The sequence below is a fragment of the Malurus melanocephalus genome, unplaced genomic scaffold (assembly GCF_030028575.1).
Source record: "Malurus melanocephalus ecotype Western Australia unplaced genomic scaffold, MMel_1.1 scaffold_1274, whole genome shotgun sequence".
Taxonomy (NCBI): Eukaryota; Metazoa; Chordata; class Aves; order Passeriformes; family Maluridae; genus Malurus; species Malurus melanocephalus.
Window position 1 is genome coordinate 11,951 of NW_026624506.1, and position 13,518 is coordinate 25,468.

General features: G+C 53.4%; 2 protein-coding genes across 2 annotated transcripts in view; one reads left to right on the plus strand and one right to left on the minus strand.

Annotated features, from left to right (window-relative positions):
- Positions 1-413: 413 nt before the first annotated feature.
- NMRK2 (nicotinamide riboside kinase 2) lies at positions 414-7,014 on the plus strand. Its single transcript, XM_057387615.1, has 8 exons — positions 414-598; positions 2,822-2,912; positions 4,025-4,073; positions 4,276-4,447; positions 5,332-5,403; positions 5,889-5,995; positions 6,412-6,497; positions 6,584-7,014. The coding sequence occupies exons 1-7, from the start codon at positions 573-575 to the stop codon at positions 6,495-6,497; spliced, it is 603 nt and encodes a 200-aa protein (XP_057243598.1). The 5' UTR covers positions 414-572; the 3' UTR covers positions 6,584-7,014.
- A 1,958-nt stretch (positions 7,015-8,972) lies between these two features.
- The window catches only part of DAPK3 (death associated protein kinase 3), a 5,446-nt gene continuing 900 nt past the window's right edge, over positions 8,973-13,518 (minus strand). Inside the window, exons 2-9 of the mRNA XM_057387613.1 lie at positions 13,231-13,376; positions 11,874-12,234; positions 11,219-11,348; positions 11,020-11,068; positions 10,881-10,907; positions 10,630-10,782; positions 10,164-10,209; positions 8,973-10,019 (exon numbers count right to left, since the gene is read on the minus strand). Of these exons, the coding sequence (XP_057243596.1) occupies positions 9,477-10,019; positions 10,164-10,209; positions 10,630-10,782; positions 10,881-10,907; positions 11,020-11,068; positions 11,219-11,348; positions 11,874-12,234; positions 13,231-13,292 (1,371 nt within the window). The 5' untranslated portion in view covers positions 13,293-13,376 and the 3' untranslated portion in view covers positions 8,973-9,476. The remainder of the gene's footprint in view (positions 10,020-10,163; positions 10,210-10,629; positions 10,783-10,880; positions 10,908-11,019; positions 11,069-11,218; positions 11,349-11,873; positions 12,235-13,230; positions 13,377-13,518) is intronic.

The window sequence follows — 13,518 nt, forward strand, 5'->3', positions numbered from 1 at the left end:
CCGAATCCTCCCAAAAATGTGACATTGAGAATTGGCCAAATCCCCCCAAAAATGTGACATTGTGGCTTGAAACCCCCTAAAATGTGAGATTAGGGGATTAAAACCCCTCAAAATGTGACATTTGAACCCCCCCAGAATGTCCCACCGGAGGCTAGGCCGAATCTCCCCAAAAATGTGACATTGAGAGTTGACCGAATCCCCCCAAAAATGTCACATTCAGAGTTGGAAATATCCCCCCAAAAATGTGACATTGAGAGTTGGAAATATCCCCCCAAAAATGTGACATTGATTCTTGGCCGGACCTGCCCAGAACGTGACATCGCAGCTCATGATGGTCACAGGGCTCCTGCGGCAGCTCCGGGGCGGGGACACGGCCCTATAAATCCGCCCCAAAAGCGACTTTTCCCTCAATGAACAGGGCAGGGAGGCAGAGAGAGCCCGGGGAAAAAAGGAACAGCAGCAGCGGGGTTTTTATTCCGCTGAAAGTTCTTTCTGCAGTCCCGAATTAGGGTTTTTTTTGGGTTTTATTTTTTTTCCTCGCTGCCTTCCGGCTCAAAAAGCGACCCGGCAAAATGAAATATATTATAGGCATCGGAGGGTAAGTCCCTGCTGAAATTGTGGGGTTTTTCGTGGTTTTTTCCGATTAATTTTTGTGTGGAAGGGGATCTGGGACTCGGGGATTATTTATTCGGCTATAAAAGAATATTGGGGATACGGGATTTRGGAGATGATGCAACTTGCTGAGCCTTAATTCGGGATGTTTAAATACAGGGTGACATATACTTTTATATATCCTTTAATATATATTTTAATATATACTTACAGATGTACTTTTATATTCTTTTATGTATCCTTTTATATTTTTTATAGGATTAAAAGGATGGATGTTGCTTCAACACAGTTTTGCCGGGCAGCACATCCTTTGATACAGACTTTTATATATATTTCAGATACACTTTATATATTTTTGTATAGTTATATATACTATATATACATAATTATATACAAATTTATACTTATATTCACGTTTATATATATTTTATATACTTTTATTCATAGTTTTAAATATCCTTTTATAGGATTAACAGGAGGGATGCTGAAATGGCAAAAAAACACTCAAGTAAATAAATTTAGAGGCCAGATAGGGACAAAAAAAAAATTTAAAGTTTCTCTGAATGACGAAGAGGGGGAAAATCCCATTTCTAATAAAAGAGGGTGGTGGTGTATGAAAGGCATCGATTTTTCTTTTTAAAAAGTAGAATTTAAGGAACCTGGGTGTGTTTGTGCTGGGTGAGAGTGCGGCAGGAGGGTTCGGGAAATTGAATACTGAAGGATTATACGGGTTATTACAATTATAATATATTAATAATATGGGAGTTTGGGATTTGTACAGCCTTGAGATGAAAAATCCGAGGAATAAACCAGGGGAGGGGAAGATTATTCRCGGCTTTTACATGAAACGGGGGTAGGAGGGAGCCCGGGCCGCCCTGAGGGGGAGCGGAGCGAGGGCGGCTCCATCTTGAGCGGGGTCCGCGGCTGTGAGGGGGTGACAATGGTGGCCCTGCGTTCCTCAGGGCTGTGAGGGGGTGACAGTGGTGGCTCCGAGCTCCCCAGGGCTGTGAGGGGGTGACAATGGTGGCCCTGCGATCCTCAGGGCTGTGAGGGGGTGACAATGGTGGCTCCGCGATCCTCAGCGCTGTGAGGGGGTGACAATGGTGGCCCTGCGATCTTCACGGCTGTGAGGGGGCCACAATGGCAACTCCGCGCTCCTTCAGGGGTCACGGTTCTGCCGTGGCGGTCCCGCGCTCCTCAGCGCTGTGAGGGGGCGACAATCGTGGCTCCGAGTTCCTCAGGGTTGTGAGGGGGTGACAATGGTGGCTCCGAGCTCCCCTCAGCGCTGAGGGGGCGACAATGGTGGCCCCGCGTTCCTCCGGGTTGTGAGGGGACCACAATGGTGGCCCCGCGCTCCCCTCAGCGCTGTAAGGGGGTGACAATGACAACCCCGTGCTCCCCTCATGGCTGTGAGGGGTTCTGCCATGGCGGTCCCGCGCTCCCCTCAGCGCTGTGAGGGGCTCTGCCATGGCGGCCCCGCGCTCCCCTCAGGGTTGTGAGGGATTCTGCCATGGCGGTCCCGCGCTCCCCTCATGGCTGTGAGGGGGTGACAATGACGAACCCGCGCTCCCCTCAGCGCTGTGAGAGGTTCTGCCATGGCGGTCCCGCGCGCTCCCCTCAGCGGTGTGAGGGGTTCTGCCATGGCGGCCCCGCGCTCCCCTCAGCTCTGTGAGGGGGTGACAATGTCAACCCCGCGCTCCCTCATGGCTGTGAGGGGGTGACATTGGTGGCCCCGCGCTCCCCTCATGGCTGTCAGGGGTTCTGCCATGGCGGTCCCGCGCGCTGCCCTCAGCGCCGCCGTTGCGCGCGCGCGGGAAGCGGCGCGGCCGTTACACGCGGCCGAAGGCGCGCGCGGGCGCTCGGCGCGGGAAGGGGCGGGGCTCGGAAGGGCTCGGAGGGGTTCGGAAGGGTTCGGCGGGGCGGGCACAGCCAATCGGCAGCGGGGGACAGCGACGGGGCGGGAAATTCAAACCCGGGGTTCGGGGCCCTCAGGGAGGGTCGGGGCCCGCGTCCCCTCAGGGCTCGGATCCCTCAGGGCTCGGATCCCTCAGGGCTCGGATCCCTCAGGGCTCGGCTCCTTCAGGGCTCGGATCCCTCAGGGCTCGGATCCCTTAGGACTCGGCTCCTTCAGGCCTGTCTATCCCCCAGTGGCTTCCAGACGCGGTTCTAATGTGGTTCTTCCATCTCTGTCTCGCCCCGCTCCGTGCAGGGTCACCAATGGTGGCAAAACCACCTTGACCAACAGGCTCATCAAGGCGCTCCCCAACTGCTGCGTGGTCCATCAGGATGATTTCTTCAAGGTAAGCTGAGTCCCCTCTTCTTTACAGCGTTAATTGTACACGCAGGGCAATTTTGACAGCTTAGGGACACAAGCTTTCTGATTTTAGGGTTTTTTTTTTTAATCTCTGTTTAATTTTTAAATGACTGGACAGGTGGGAGTTCCTGACCTTTACAAATGCCACGGGAGCTTGGCATGACCCAGGCTCAGAGCAGTCACAGCAAAACCACCTTTAAGTGTTAACAACAGATTTAAATTTAGTACTGATTTCAGTTAGTATTTACTGTGCTCTGCATGAATMATTTTCTACATGGTGGGATTTTCCTCCTTACTTTACTAAAGTAAGAATGTGACTGTTAAGAGCTACTTTATGATTTAAGCACCTCTATGACGGTTTAAATAGAGAAAGGGAGTTTTATTGGGGATTTTTGATAGATCTGTATCAGAAGCCAATTAAAATATTGCAGAGATGAATGCCTGGGAGTGCAGAATGGTGTAACTAAACCCTGCACCGTTTCATGGGAATGATGGTGTCCCTGGAAGTCCACGAGATAAAGGAATGTACAATGGAGCAGTTGTGCATCCCCCAAAACCTGCGTTGTGTGCTTGGTCTGTCCTGCACAGATTTGATCAGATGGGACCCCTTGGAGGAGGAATTCTGTTTGATTTTCCATAAAAATCTTTTAACTTTTTCATGTGAATGCCAACACAAGGAAAGCTGTAACTGAGCAACCCAAKTGCTGCTGTGCCCACCTGCATTTTCAGAAGAGGAGCTAAAATACCTATTCTGAAAAAAAATTACACTCTAGCACTCATTTAACTATATTTTCACATTAAAATCTTACATTCTGATTTATAAACAACACCCTGTAGTATTTTGCCAACACCGTATCGAGCGATTAACATAAAACTCTTGMTCCAAAGTGGTTTTGGCTGAGCCAAGGGAACTTTCCAGAGCTCTTGGGGTTGGGGAAAGCTGGGGAATGTCAATGTTCCTGCAGCCCCAGTTTGGGGCTGTGGCTCTCGGTGCCCAGGGGTGGTTTTGTGTTGCAGTGGTGGCCACGTGCTGATGGCATCGTAGGGAACTGATCCCGCTGAGGTTGCAGCAATGTTTTATTGCTCACTATATTTCAGCCACAAGATCAAATAGAAGTCGGGGAAGACGGCTTTAAACAATGGGATGGTAAGAGCAGTGTTCCCTATAGGATGCAGTAATGTATATTCTTTTCCTAAGTATTTCTTTTTCATTATTAAAAGCTTTAAACTGTAAATTTCCATAACTGTAACTTTACCGAATTCATTCTATTTTATACTTTTGAGCCTGTAGCTTTTGATGGTGTTTGATGGTGTCCCTTTTTCCCACCCACCCCCTTTCTCCCAATTAGTGTTGGATTCCCTGGATATGGAGGCAATGGTGAGCACAGTGCGGGCCTGGATTGAGAACCCCGTCAAGTTTGCCCGTTCGCACGGGGTGAATGTCACACCTGGCTCTAAAGAGCCAACCTCCCAAGATATCCATATATTGGTCATTGAAGGCTTCCTGCTTTATAATTACAAGTAAGGTTTGGAGAACTYTTCATGGTTTGCCAGGGAAGATCTTTAAATCCCTCGTGCCAGAGCTAAAAACTCCTTTTTACTAATTTCCCCATTCCTGACGGAGAGTTTTTTGCTGTAAAATGTAAAATTAACCCTTAAATGCTGATAGAATTGAGGTGAATGCTAAATTCTTATTTAGGACCCAACCTCAGAATCCAGGGGAGTTTTAGACCAGGATTTGAGCTCAGAGAGGTGCAGGCTTCCCCCTCAACCCCCACTTTGGTGAGAAGAAGGAGATAATCCATTCACTGCCTGGAATCWCTCCTGGAGTTCAGGATCAGTTCTCTCCTGTGCTTGTTTAACACTGACTAAACTGAGCTTAGCAACAGGAGAAAATTCCCTGAATTTGGGGAAGAACATGGAATCCCAGAATGGTTTGGAAGGGATTTAAAGCTCACCCAGTTCCAAGCCCCTGCCATGTGCAGGGACACCTTCCACAACACCAGAATGCTCCGAGCCCCATCCAACCTGGCACTGGACACTGCCATGAACATGAGCCAAGGAGTTACCCTGTCCCAGATTTTGCTGCAAACTGATTTTGGAATGGTCTAGGAAGAGCCAGGGTTCCCAGCCCAGTGTCTGATCCTCCACAGGATCCCCTCTGATCCCCCTCAGGCAACTATTTGGGTGAAGAAAGCCCCTGCTGGGCCATCCTGATGATCAGAAAAGCCATTTTCCATGGTTTAGACTTAACAAACCCATGAGGGAAGCACTTTACCCTTGAGCTGTCTTCAACAGACACAAATCCCATAGAGGCAGAGAGGTCTTGGTGGTGTCTGGGGTGATTTCACAMTCTTTGCTGTCATTAAGAGTCCGATATCCACGTTGTGTCCTCCCCTCCCCAGACCTCTGATGGAGCTGTTCGACCTTCGGTACTACCTGGCAGTGCCATATGAGGAGTGCAAGAGGAGGAGAAGGTGAGAACATTCTGGAAATGCATCCAGCCCTTCCCTCTGCTCCTTTCCATTGCCATTGCTCATGGAATCATGGAATGGTTGGGGTGGGAAGGACCTTAAAGCTCATCTGATGGGCAGGGACACCTTCCACCRYCCCAGATTGCTCCAGCCTGGCCTTGGACACTGCCAGGAGTGGAGAGTTCACAGTTCCTGGGCTGTGYTGGWGTCATGAATTGAAATTAGAGTGGGAAATGTGAATAGAAGTGGAGGAAGAGGGTTTGGTGTGGTGAATTTGGAATCACAGAGTTGTTGGTGTTCGAGAAGACCTCTGAGATTGAATCCAACCATCAGCCCTTCATCGCTGTCCCACGGGGATGGGGGCTCCACCACTGCCCTGGGCAGCCTCTGCCAATCCTTTCCAATCCTTTCCATGAATTTTTGTTTTCTTAATGTCCATCCTAAACTCAGGCACTGCTGACACTCCTTTTCCATGCTTTTCTTCCCAGTACACGGAACTACACAGTCCCTGACCCCCCAGGCCTTTTTGATGGACACGTCTGGCCCATGTACCTCAAACACAGGAAGGAGATGGAGGATTSTGGTGTGGATGTGGGTAAGTCTTCCCCAAATACAAATCCATCAGCCTTGGAAAGCTGGAATTAAAGGAATTAGATGATTTAATTCAAGGAAACTTTCAGTGTGATGATGCAGGGTGCTATTTTTACTCCCAAGTTGTAATCCTGGCCTACTTTGGATAAATGYAGGCAGTTTTAGAGCTAAGAACTTACTCCCTTTGCTTTGTACTCTTAAGGACTTACAGGGGATAAAAAAATTAAAAAGGAAAAGAAGGAGTTTATAATGCAATAAGGATTTCACAGCCTGTTGTGGTTTTGGGATGGTTCTGTTTTTCCAGTAGAAAAAAAGAGTTGTCATTTGGGTCAATAAAATACGAAATATTTTTTAACTCATCTACCAGAATCTTGTTCTGATGGAAAGCCCCAGCCTGACTCCACCTTTTTTTTCTCCCAGTTTATTTAGATGGCCTGAAGTCCAGGGATGAACTCTACAACCAAGTCTTTGAAGATATTCACAACAAGCTCTTAAATTGCTCATAGGTAACTAAAATCCAGGGAGCTGGGACAGGAGGGATTGTGCTGGGAACAGCTTGGATCTCACCCTTTTCCCCTTCCTGCTTTTCCAGGGTCTGGGAAGATCCAGAAGATCCGTGTACAGCGTGATGTAAATAATACTTGGAAGTGGGAATGGGGTTTTATTTGTGTGAATTCCTCTCCCACTGCCTTTGGCAAGTCCCTTCTGTATATAATTGAAAAGTGAGGATAACTTATTCCCACCAGATGGACAGGATTACCTTGGTGGGGTGTTTTTTGTAATTATTTTATATTCCACTGGCTTACAGAGAAGTTGGAAATGGCATTTTTATAGCAGAGCAAGTAGAGCTGTGCTGGGAAGATGAGAGCTCCTGCTTGGGTGCTTCTGCAGACATGAAGGCTTTGTGCAAGGCTTGTTTGTAATATCATCTCTTGAATTCAGTAAAAATCAACTTTTGAGGTCCTGATTTAATTTTTCCATCAGCTTTTGAGCAATAAAAATGGGTGTAAAGCTCATCCAAAACACAACAGCAGGGATGTTTTTCCTGGGTGTTTGAAATTGCAGCCCTGGGGGGTGTCAGACCTCTTTCCACGTGTCACTGGTTGGGTTTGAGTGCTCACACAGAGATGGAACAGCTCAGTTTGTGAATTTAAATCCATAAGGTGAACTGGTGGGATTTCTCAGGGAATGAGACATGAAAATTCTGCTTCCCTAGGAATCATTTCAGGCATTAATACTAAAACACCATGCAGAATTCAGGCTGGAAGAGGGCAGGGCCATGGGAGTGACATCCCTGGATACGTGTGGTGYCTGTCCCTACCAAACCTGTGGGATGAGCACCAGGAGTTCTCAGGCACTGAAATAACTTGGCTGAGGGGGATTCCCTTCCCAAGATTTTAGGGCCTGAATTAGGAACAGCACTCTGAAAAAGCAGCTGCCATGGATTAGTGAGGAGCCACCCAAAAACYCACCGAGGCTGCAGCAGAGGGGAGCCAGATCCACTTCCTTTGAAAAYCATTTTACACCCATGATTTTCCAGTTGTCATGAGCAGGGATCCTAGGGCCAGAAGAGCTTCCCCAGGCTATAAAAAGGGATGATTTCCTGRTGTGCAGCACCGAACGTGCCTCGGGAGAGCCACCCCACTCTGGTTACACCATTCCACGGGCAGGGACACCCTGCTGGGACCTGTCACCCTTGTCCCTACACGGAACATTTCCCATTTCCCACAGCTGAGCTCCCTGGCAGGAGGAGACCCCAATAGGATGCAGGAAGAGTTTCTGTGGGGTTTTCCTGTCGTGGGTCAGTTTAAACCGTGCAAAAGTGTTTGGGGTTTGTAAAGACTTATAAGGGAAAAGCCTTTGCTCCCACCTCCTGCCAAGCTCTGGGAAGTAGGAATTGAAGCCTAAAAAAGGCATTTTGGTATCTGTGTCCACAGAGAATAAAACGTCACGGGGTGGTGGCAGCTCCAGCTGCAAAGAGGGGACTGGAGCAGAAATCCCAGTAACGTCACAGCCCCAAAATCCCCCTGGAGCAGCACATCCCGTTCATTCCCAGCACAACACGTGTTCCTACAGCCTTTAGGATTAGTAAACTCATGAAATCATGAATCACACCCCAAACTGTGCTTTTTTAGAAGTATTCTGGTCCATGTGGATGAGATTCCCTGCTGCTCTGGGGCTGGGGTGACTTCCAAGAGCCTTTTGGGAGAGTGAAACCCAAACCCTGGGCACGAGGGGAATCCAGGAAGGTTTCTCACTATGTGAACTTTGCCCAGCTCGGGAACAGCCGGGGCTATAGGATTTCCATACATCGTTTCACCCACTGCCTCTGCTGACAAATGCAGACCCCAAAGGCTCCCCAGCCCCCCAGGACACAGCGCCTGGAGGGGGAGGATGAGGCCCCCCAGCATGGGCAGACCCCCGTGGCTGTGCCAGCCCTGGTCATGCCATCTCCCCTGGGAGCCAAGTGCCTTGGCAGGGAAAACCAGGGCAGATTAAATKATCAGCACGTCCACGTGCCCCACGGGTTGGGATGAAACCTAYACCCGTTGGGACGTCAGCAGGGACAGGGACATGGGCCATGCCCCTCTGATCCCCAGGGAGCCACGGGGCCACAGCAGAGCAAGAAATAAATCCTAAATGGAGCAAATCCCMTGGGCAAGGAGCTGAGCTGAGGTGAACCCACCATGGGCAGCCAGGGAATGCCTGCCATGGGCTGGGATTTGGCTGGTGATTCCCATAGATCAAATTCTGCTGCTGCACGGGGCCTCAGGCAGTTGGAAAACCTCGGTGCTCCCAGGGGAAATCTCCCGTGCTCTGGTGTTCTCTGGAATGTGGAGCTTTGGGAGCTGGCTCCTCCCATCCCCAGGAGTGAGAGATCCCAGGCAACACCCCACAAACCATCCCYAGACCTCCCTCCACACCCACAGTGAGCTCACCCACCAGCACAAGGCAAAAAAAAAACCACTTTCCACCCCAAATGAAGGAAATCCCTCTGTGATAGGAGCACAACGGAGCAGCTTGTCCCAATCCCATTGCCCCATGGCAGGAGCTGAGGCGGCCACCCCAGTATAGAGGAACGTTTATTCTGGGAAAAGGAGGAGCCAGGGCTGGGTGTGGGGACAATGGGTGCAGCACCCCGGGGGGAATGGGGGGCACAGGGGGCTGTACTGAGGCCACGCAGGGATCAGTCCTTGGTCCCAGCCCACACGTGGGCTCGTAGCTGGAGTGTAGAAGGAGGATCTGCCCACCAAACCCCCACGGGGCGCTGGGGCAGCTCGGGGACCCGGGCGGGGTGGGGATGAACGGCCCCAAGCGCAGCGGCGGTGACGGGGAGCACAGGGACACGAGCCAGGCGGGAGCTGCACGCAGGAAGCCAAAGCCCGGGGTGGCACAGCCCCATCCCCCGAGGTGGGGTGCACAAACACCCCCTGCACAGAACCAGGGGGGATCGGGGAGCACCGGAGCCCCCGCGCCCGCCCGCTTTAACGGATGCTGCCGTCGCCCTCGCTGCTCTGCAGCTTCTCCCGCTCGATGGACCACACCAGCTCCTGCACAAACTTCATCTCYGAGGCCACCTGCTTGGCCAGGGCCTCGTAGTGGTTCTCCAGCTTGCGGTAGCGCCGCTTGAGCCCGTTGGCAGCCTGCACCACGCTCTTGGTCTCCTCCTGCGCCTGCTTCTTCAGCGCCTCCGTCTTCTGCAGCTCCTGCCGGATCTGCCGCAGGTCCTGGCTGATGCTCTCGTTCTCCTCTTTGTACCACGACTCCTTCTCCTCGTAGATGGACAGCAGCGCCTCGATGTCCTCCTGGAAGGATTTCTTGTTCCTCTCCAGCTCTCGGAGGCTCTCCTCGGCTGCAGCCACCTCCTCCATGACCTTGGAGAAGCGCTCGAAGTTGATGTAGGTGTTGTTGGGGGGCATGCTGGAGTGTGATTTGATGGTGTACTCCTTCAGGCGCGTGGTCTTCAGCCGGCGCCGCTCGGGCTTCTTGCCGCTGTCCTCGTTGCGGACGTTCCTCCTCTTGATCACCTGTGGAAGGGACAATTGTGGCTCCAACACCCACCCAGAGATTGCTGGCACTGACACCAGACCAGCCCCCACGGCGGGGGAACAGCAGAGCTGCTGTCAGAGGGGCTCTGACACCCAAAAGGTGCTGAATCTTTAACTCCTCACCTTAATCCAAGGGTGCTCCAGGCTCTGGGCGATGGTCATCCGCTTCCTGCAAACACAGCAAGGCTGGGATCAGGGCAGAGGCTTTGCTCCTCTGACCCTGCTAAAGCCCTGGATCCTGTGGTTGCCTCTGGGGCCTGGCTGAGCCTGGATAAACTCACTGCACTCAGGGCCCCTCAGACAGGGGMTGCATCCAGCCCCCAACACCTCAAAGTGCCTCCTCTCAAGAGAAACACAGGCAGCGGATCCTGTGGGAACCTCCTGACCCCACAGCTCCTTCCCAAACCCTGAGCCCTGGGGGCCCAGCTCAGCCCTCAACCCCTCCCAAGTCCCCACCCTCAGGGGGATCCCAGAATTGACCCCACCCTGGTGCAGGCAGGAGAGAGGGAGCTGCCTGTACACAATGGATCAAGCAGGGGGGACCATCCCCTCTCCCAGAGGAACCCCCAGCTCTGTCCCTGTCCCTCACTTGGGGTCCTTGACGAGCAGGCGGCGGATGAAGTCCTTGGCCAGCTCGCTGGTGTTGCTGAAATACTCCTCATCAAAGTCRTAGTTGACAGCAGAGATGTTGGTCAGTGTCTCTTGCTTTGTCTCCCCCAGGAATGGGGAGGCTCCACTCAGCCTGAGGAGACAGAGGRTTGGGACACCCCAAAAAGGCTCCAGCCCCAGGTGAGGGGCTCTTCCTGCAGCCCCATCCCCCCAGACCCACCCTATACTCACAGGATGTATGTGATGACCCCGATGCTCCTGGAAGAGAGAGGAAGAGGAGGCTGAAGTCACACAGAGCTTTTGGCACGAGGGGAGATGCACCAGCACGAGGGGATTGGCTGCTGGAGCCATGGGAAGGGGAATCACTCACCACATATCGGCCTCCAGCCCCAGGGGTTCGTAGTTCACAATTTCTGGGGCTTTGGGAGGAAAGAGAGGAGAAAACAGGTTTATTGTGGGTGAAGGACATCCCCATGGACACATCCAGGCAGCAGCACCAGGGTGCTGGGCATCTCTCCASRATTAATCCAAAGCTTTYGGCACCCCAGGAGTCCCCCAGGGAYGCTCACCTACAAACTCCGGGGTCCCAAAGATGTTCTTGAACTCATTCCCAGCCTCGATCTTGTGGGCGATCCCAAAGTCAATGAGTTTGATGCGAGGGTTTGGCACGTTCTTGTCCAGCAGCATGATGTTCTCAGGCTGTGGGGGGAAAGAGCAGCTGGGTCTGTCCCTACACACCCACCCCTGGGTGCTGCTCTGGGGTCACCATTCCAGAGCAGAGATGTGGGAGAGGTTGGGAAAGATCACAAACACCAGCCCCAGTGCACTGGAGAAACTGGGGACTCCTCCAGACCCCATTTGAGGGCTCATCCGTCTGCAGCTCCCATAGCCCATTTGAGGGCTCATCCCTGTCTGCAGCTCCCAGACCCCATTTGAGAGCTCATCCCTGTCTGCAGCTCCCAGACCCCATTTGAGGGTTCATCCCTGGGGCTCCCAGAGCCCATCTGAGGTTCATCCCTGCTCCCAGTGCTGCAGCTCCCAAACCCCATTTGAGGGCTCATCCCTGTCTGCAGCTCCCAGACCCCATTTGAGGGCTCATCCCTGCTCCCAGTGCAGCACACGGGGTGTCTGCAGCTCCCAGACCCCATTTGAGGGCTCATCCCCATCTGCAGCTCCCAGACCCCATTTGAGGGCTCATCCCTGTCTGCAGCTCCCAGAACTCACCTTCAGGTCGAAGTGGGCGATGCGTTTGGAGTGCAGGTAGTGCACCCCATCCAGAATCTGCTTCAGGAACTGCGTGGCCTCCTCCTCCGTCAGCGATTCCTTCTCAGCCAGGAAATCAAAGAGCTCCCCKCCGGACACCAGCTCCAGGATGAGCACCACGTCGGTCTTGTTCTCGAAGATGTCGTGCAGGGTGATGATGTTGGGGTGCTGGATCTCCCTCAGGATGTCCACCTCACGCTCGATCTCCTCGCGGCTCACGCCCCTGCGGCTCGACGACAGCCGCCGCTTCTTGATGAACTTGGCCGCGTATTCCAGGCCCGTTTTCCTCTCCCGGCATTTCCGGACGATGGCGAATTGGCCGCTGCGGGGTGGGGGAAGAAGGTGAGGGGTGGGGAAGGGAGGATGTCCTGCACCACGGGCTGGAAGCAGCTCGAAGATGGGGACTGGAGGATGTGGTTCCCCGCAGGAATGACAGAGTTGGGGGCCAGTGATGCCCCAGCACAGCCTGGCACCATCCAGGATGGAGGAAGGAAATTCCTCCCAGGAATGTGGCAGCTGCCGACCCTCCCTGGGCTATGCAGGTGCTGCTGTGATCTGCCAGGGTGGGAGATGCCCATCAGCTCCCYCTTTCCAGCCAGGAGCCCTCAGGAGCAAATCCTAGAGCCTGGTGGCCCTGGGAGACCAAAAAGCTCTGATGGAGCAGGCAGGTGGAGGGGGAAAAAGCCTGAAATCAGAGTAACAGCATCTGCACCCCTTTATACCTTTAWACATCCCTGGATCACAGCCAGGGACATGCACAGGGCAGGGTGGGATCCATCCCCTGGGCACCACATCCTTCCCCACGGCTCACAAAGAACCACAGCCACAGAGGGGCAAGAAAACCTGGAGCCACCCCTGAAGTTCCTCTGSTCTCAAAACACTTAAGCAGCCCAAAATGTTTTTGCTGCCCAAGTGCCCCAGGAGGAGCCACGGCGTGGGGCCAGCACGGCCGAGGCAGCGCTGGAGGATCCGGAGGCAGCTCCCCCAGAGCCGCCTCTGCATCCCGGCTGATTAAATCCCATCTGCAGGCACTGAGTCACCCTGGATCCCTCCTCCCACGGGCGCAGGGCCAGGCACAGCCACCGAGGAGGGCCGGAAGACGGAGCCGGACGGGAGCTCCACCGGGAGCAACGTTAATTAACACTTTTCTGTAATCTCTGTCTGCCCCAAGTGACTCTGCACAGCCCCGGCCCTGCTGCCTGCAGAGTGGAGCAGGGACACCACAAGGGATCCAGCAGCTGGATCCAGTGAAGATCCCACCCACTTCTGGGGGTGCAGCCATGGAAGCCCCCCCAGAACGCAGTGAGATGTCCCTCACCTGCCCAGCTCTTCCCCCATCTCATAGAAATCCTCCACGCTCTCCTGGCGGAAGGTGGACATGGCTGCGGGGCTCTGYGGAGCGGGAGCCGCCCCGGTGCTGCCAGCGCAGGGTGTGGGGAGCGGGGAGCAGCCGGGGATCAGCACCTGCGGCACCGGGAGAAGGGGGGTCACACCAACACTGCCCAGGGATCCCGCGGGATGCACAGCCCGGGCTGGAGGAGCCGTCCCAGAGATGCCCCCCGGTCTCACCACACCCCAAAACCCGGGGGACAGAGAAGGGAAGGGG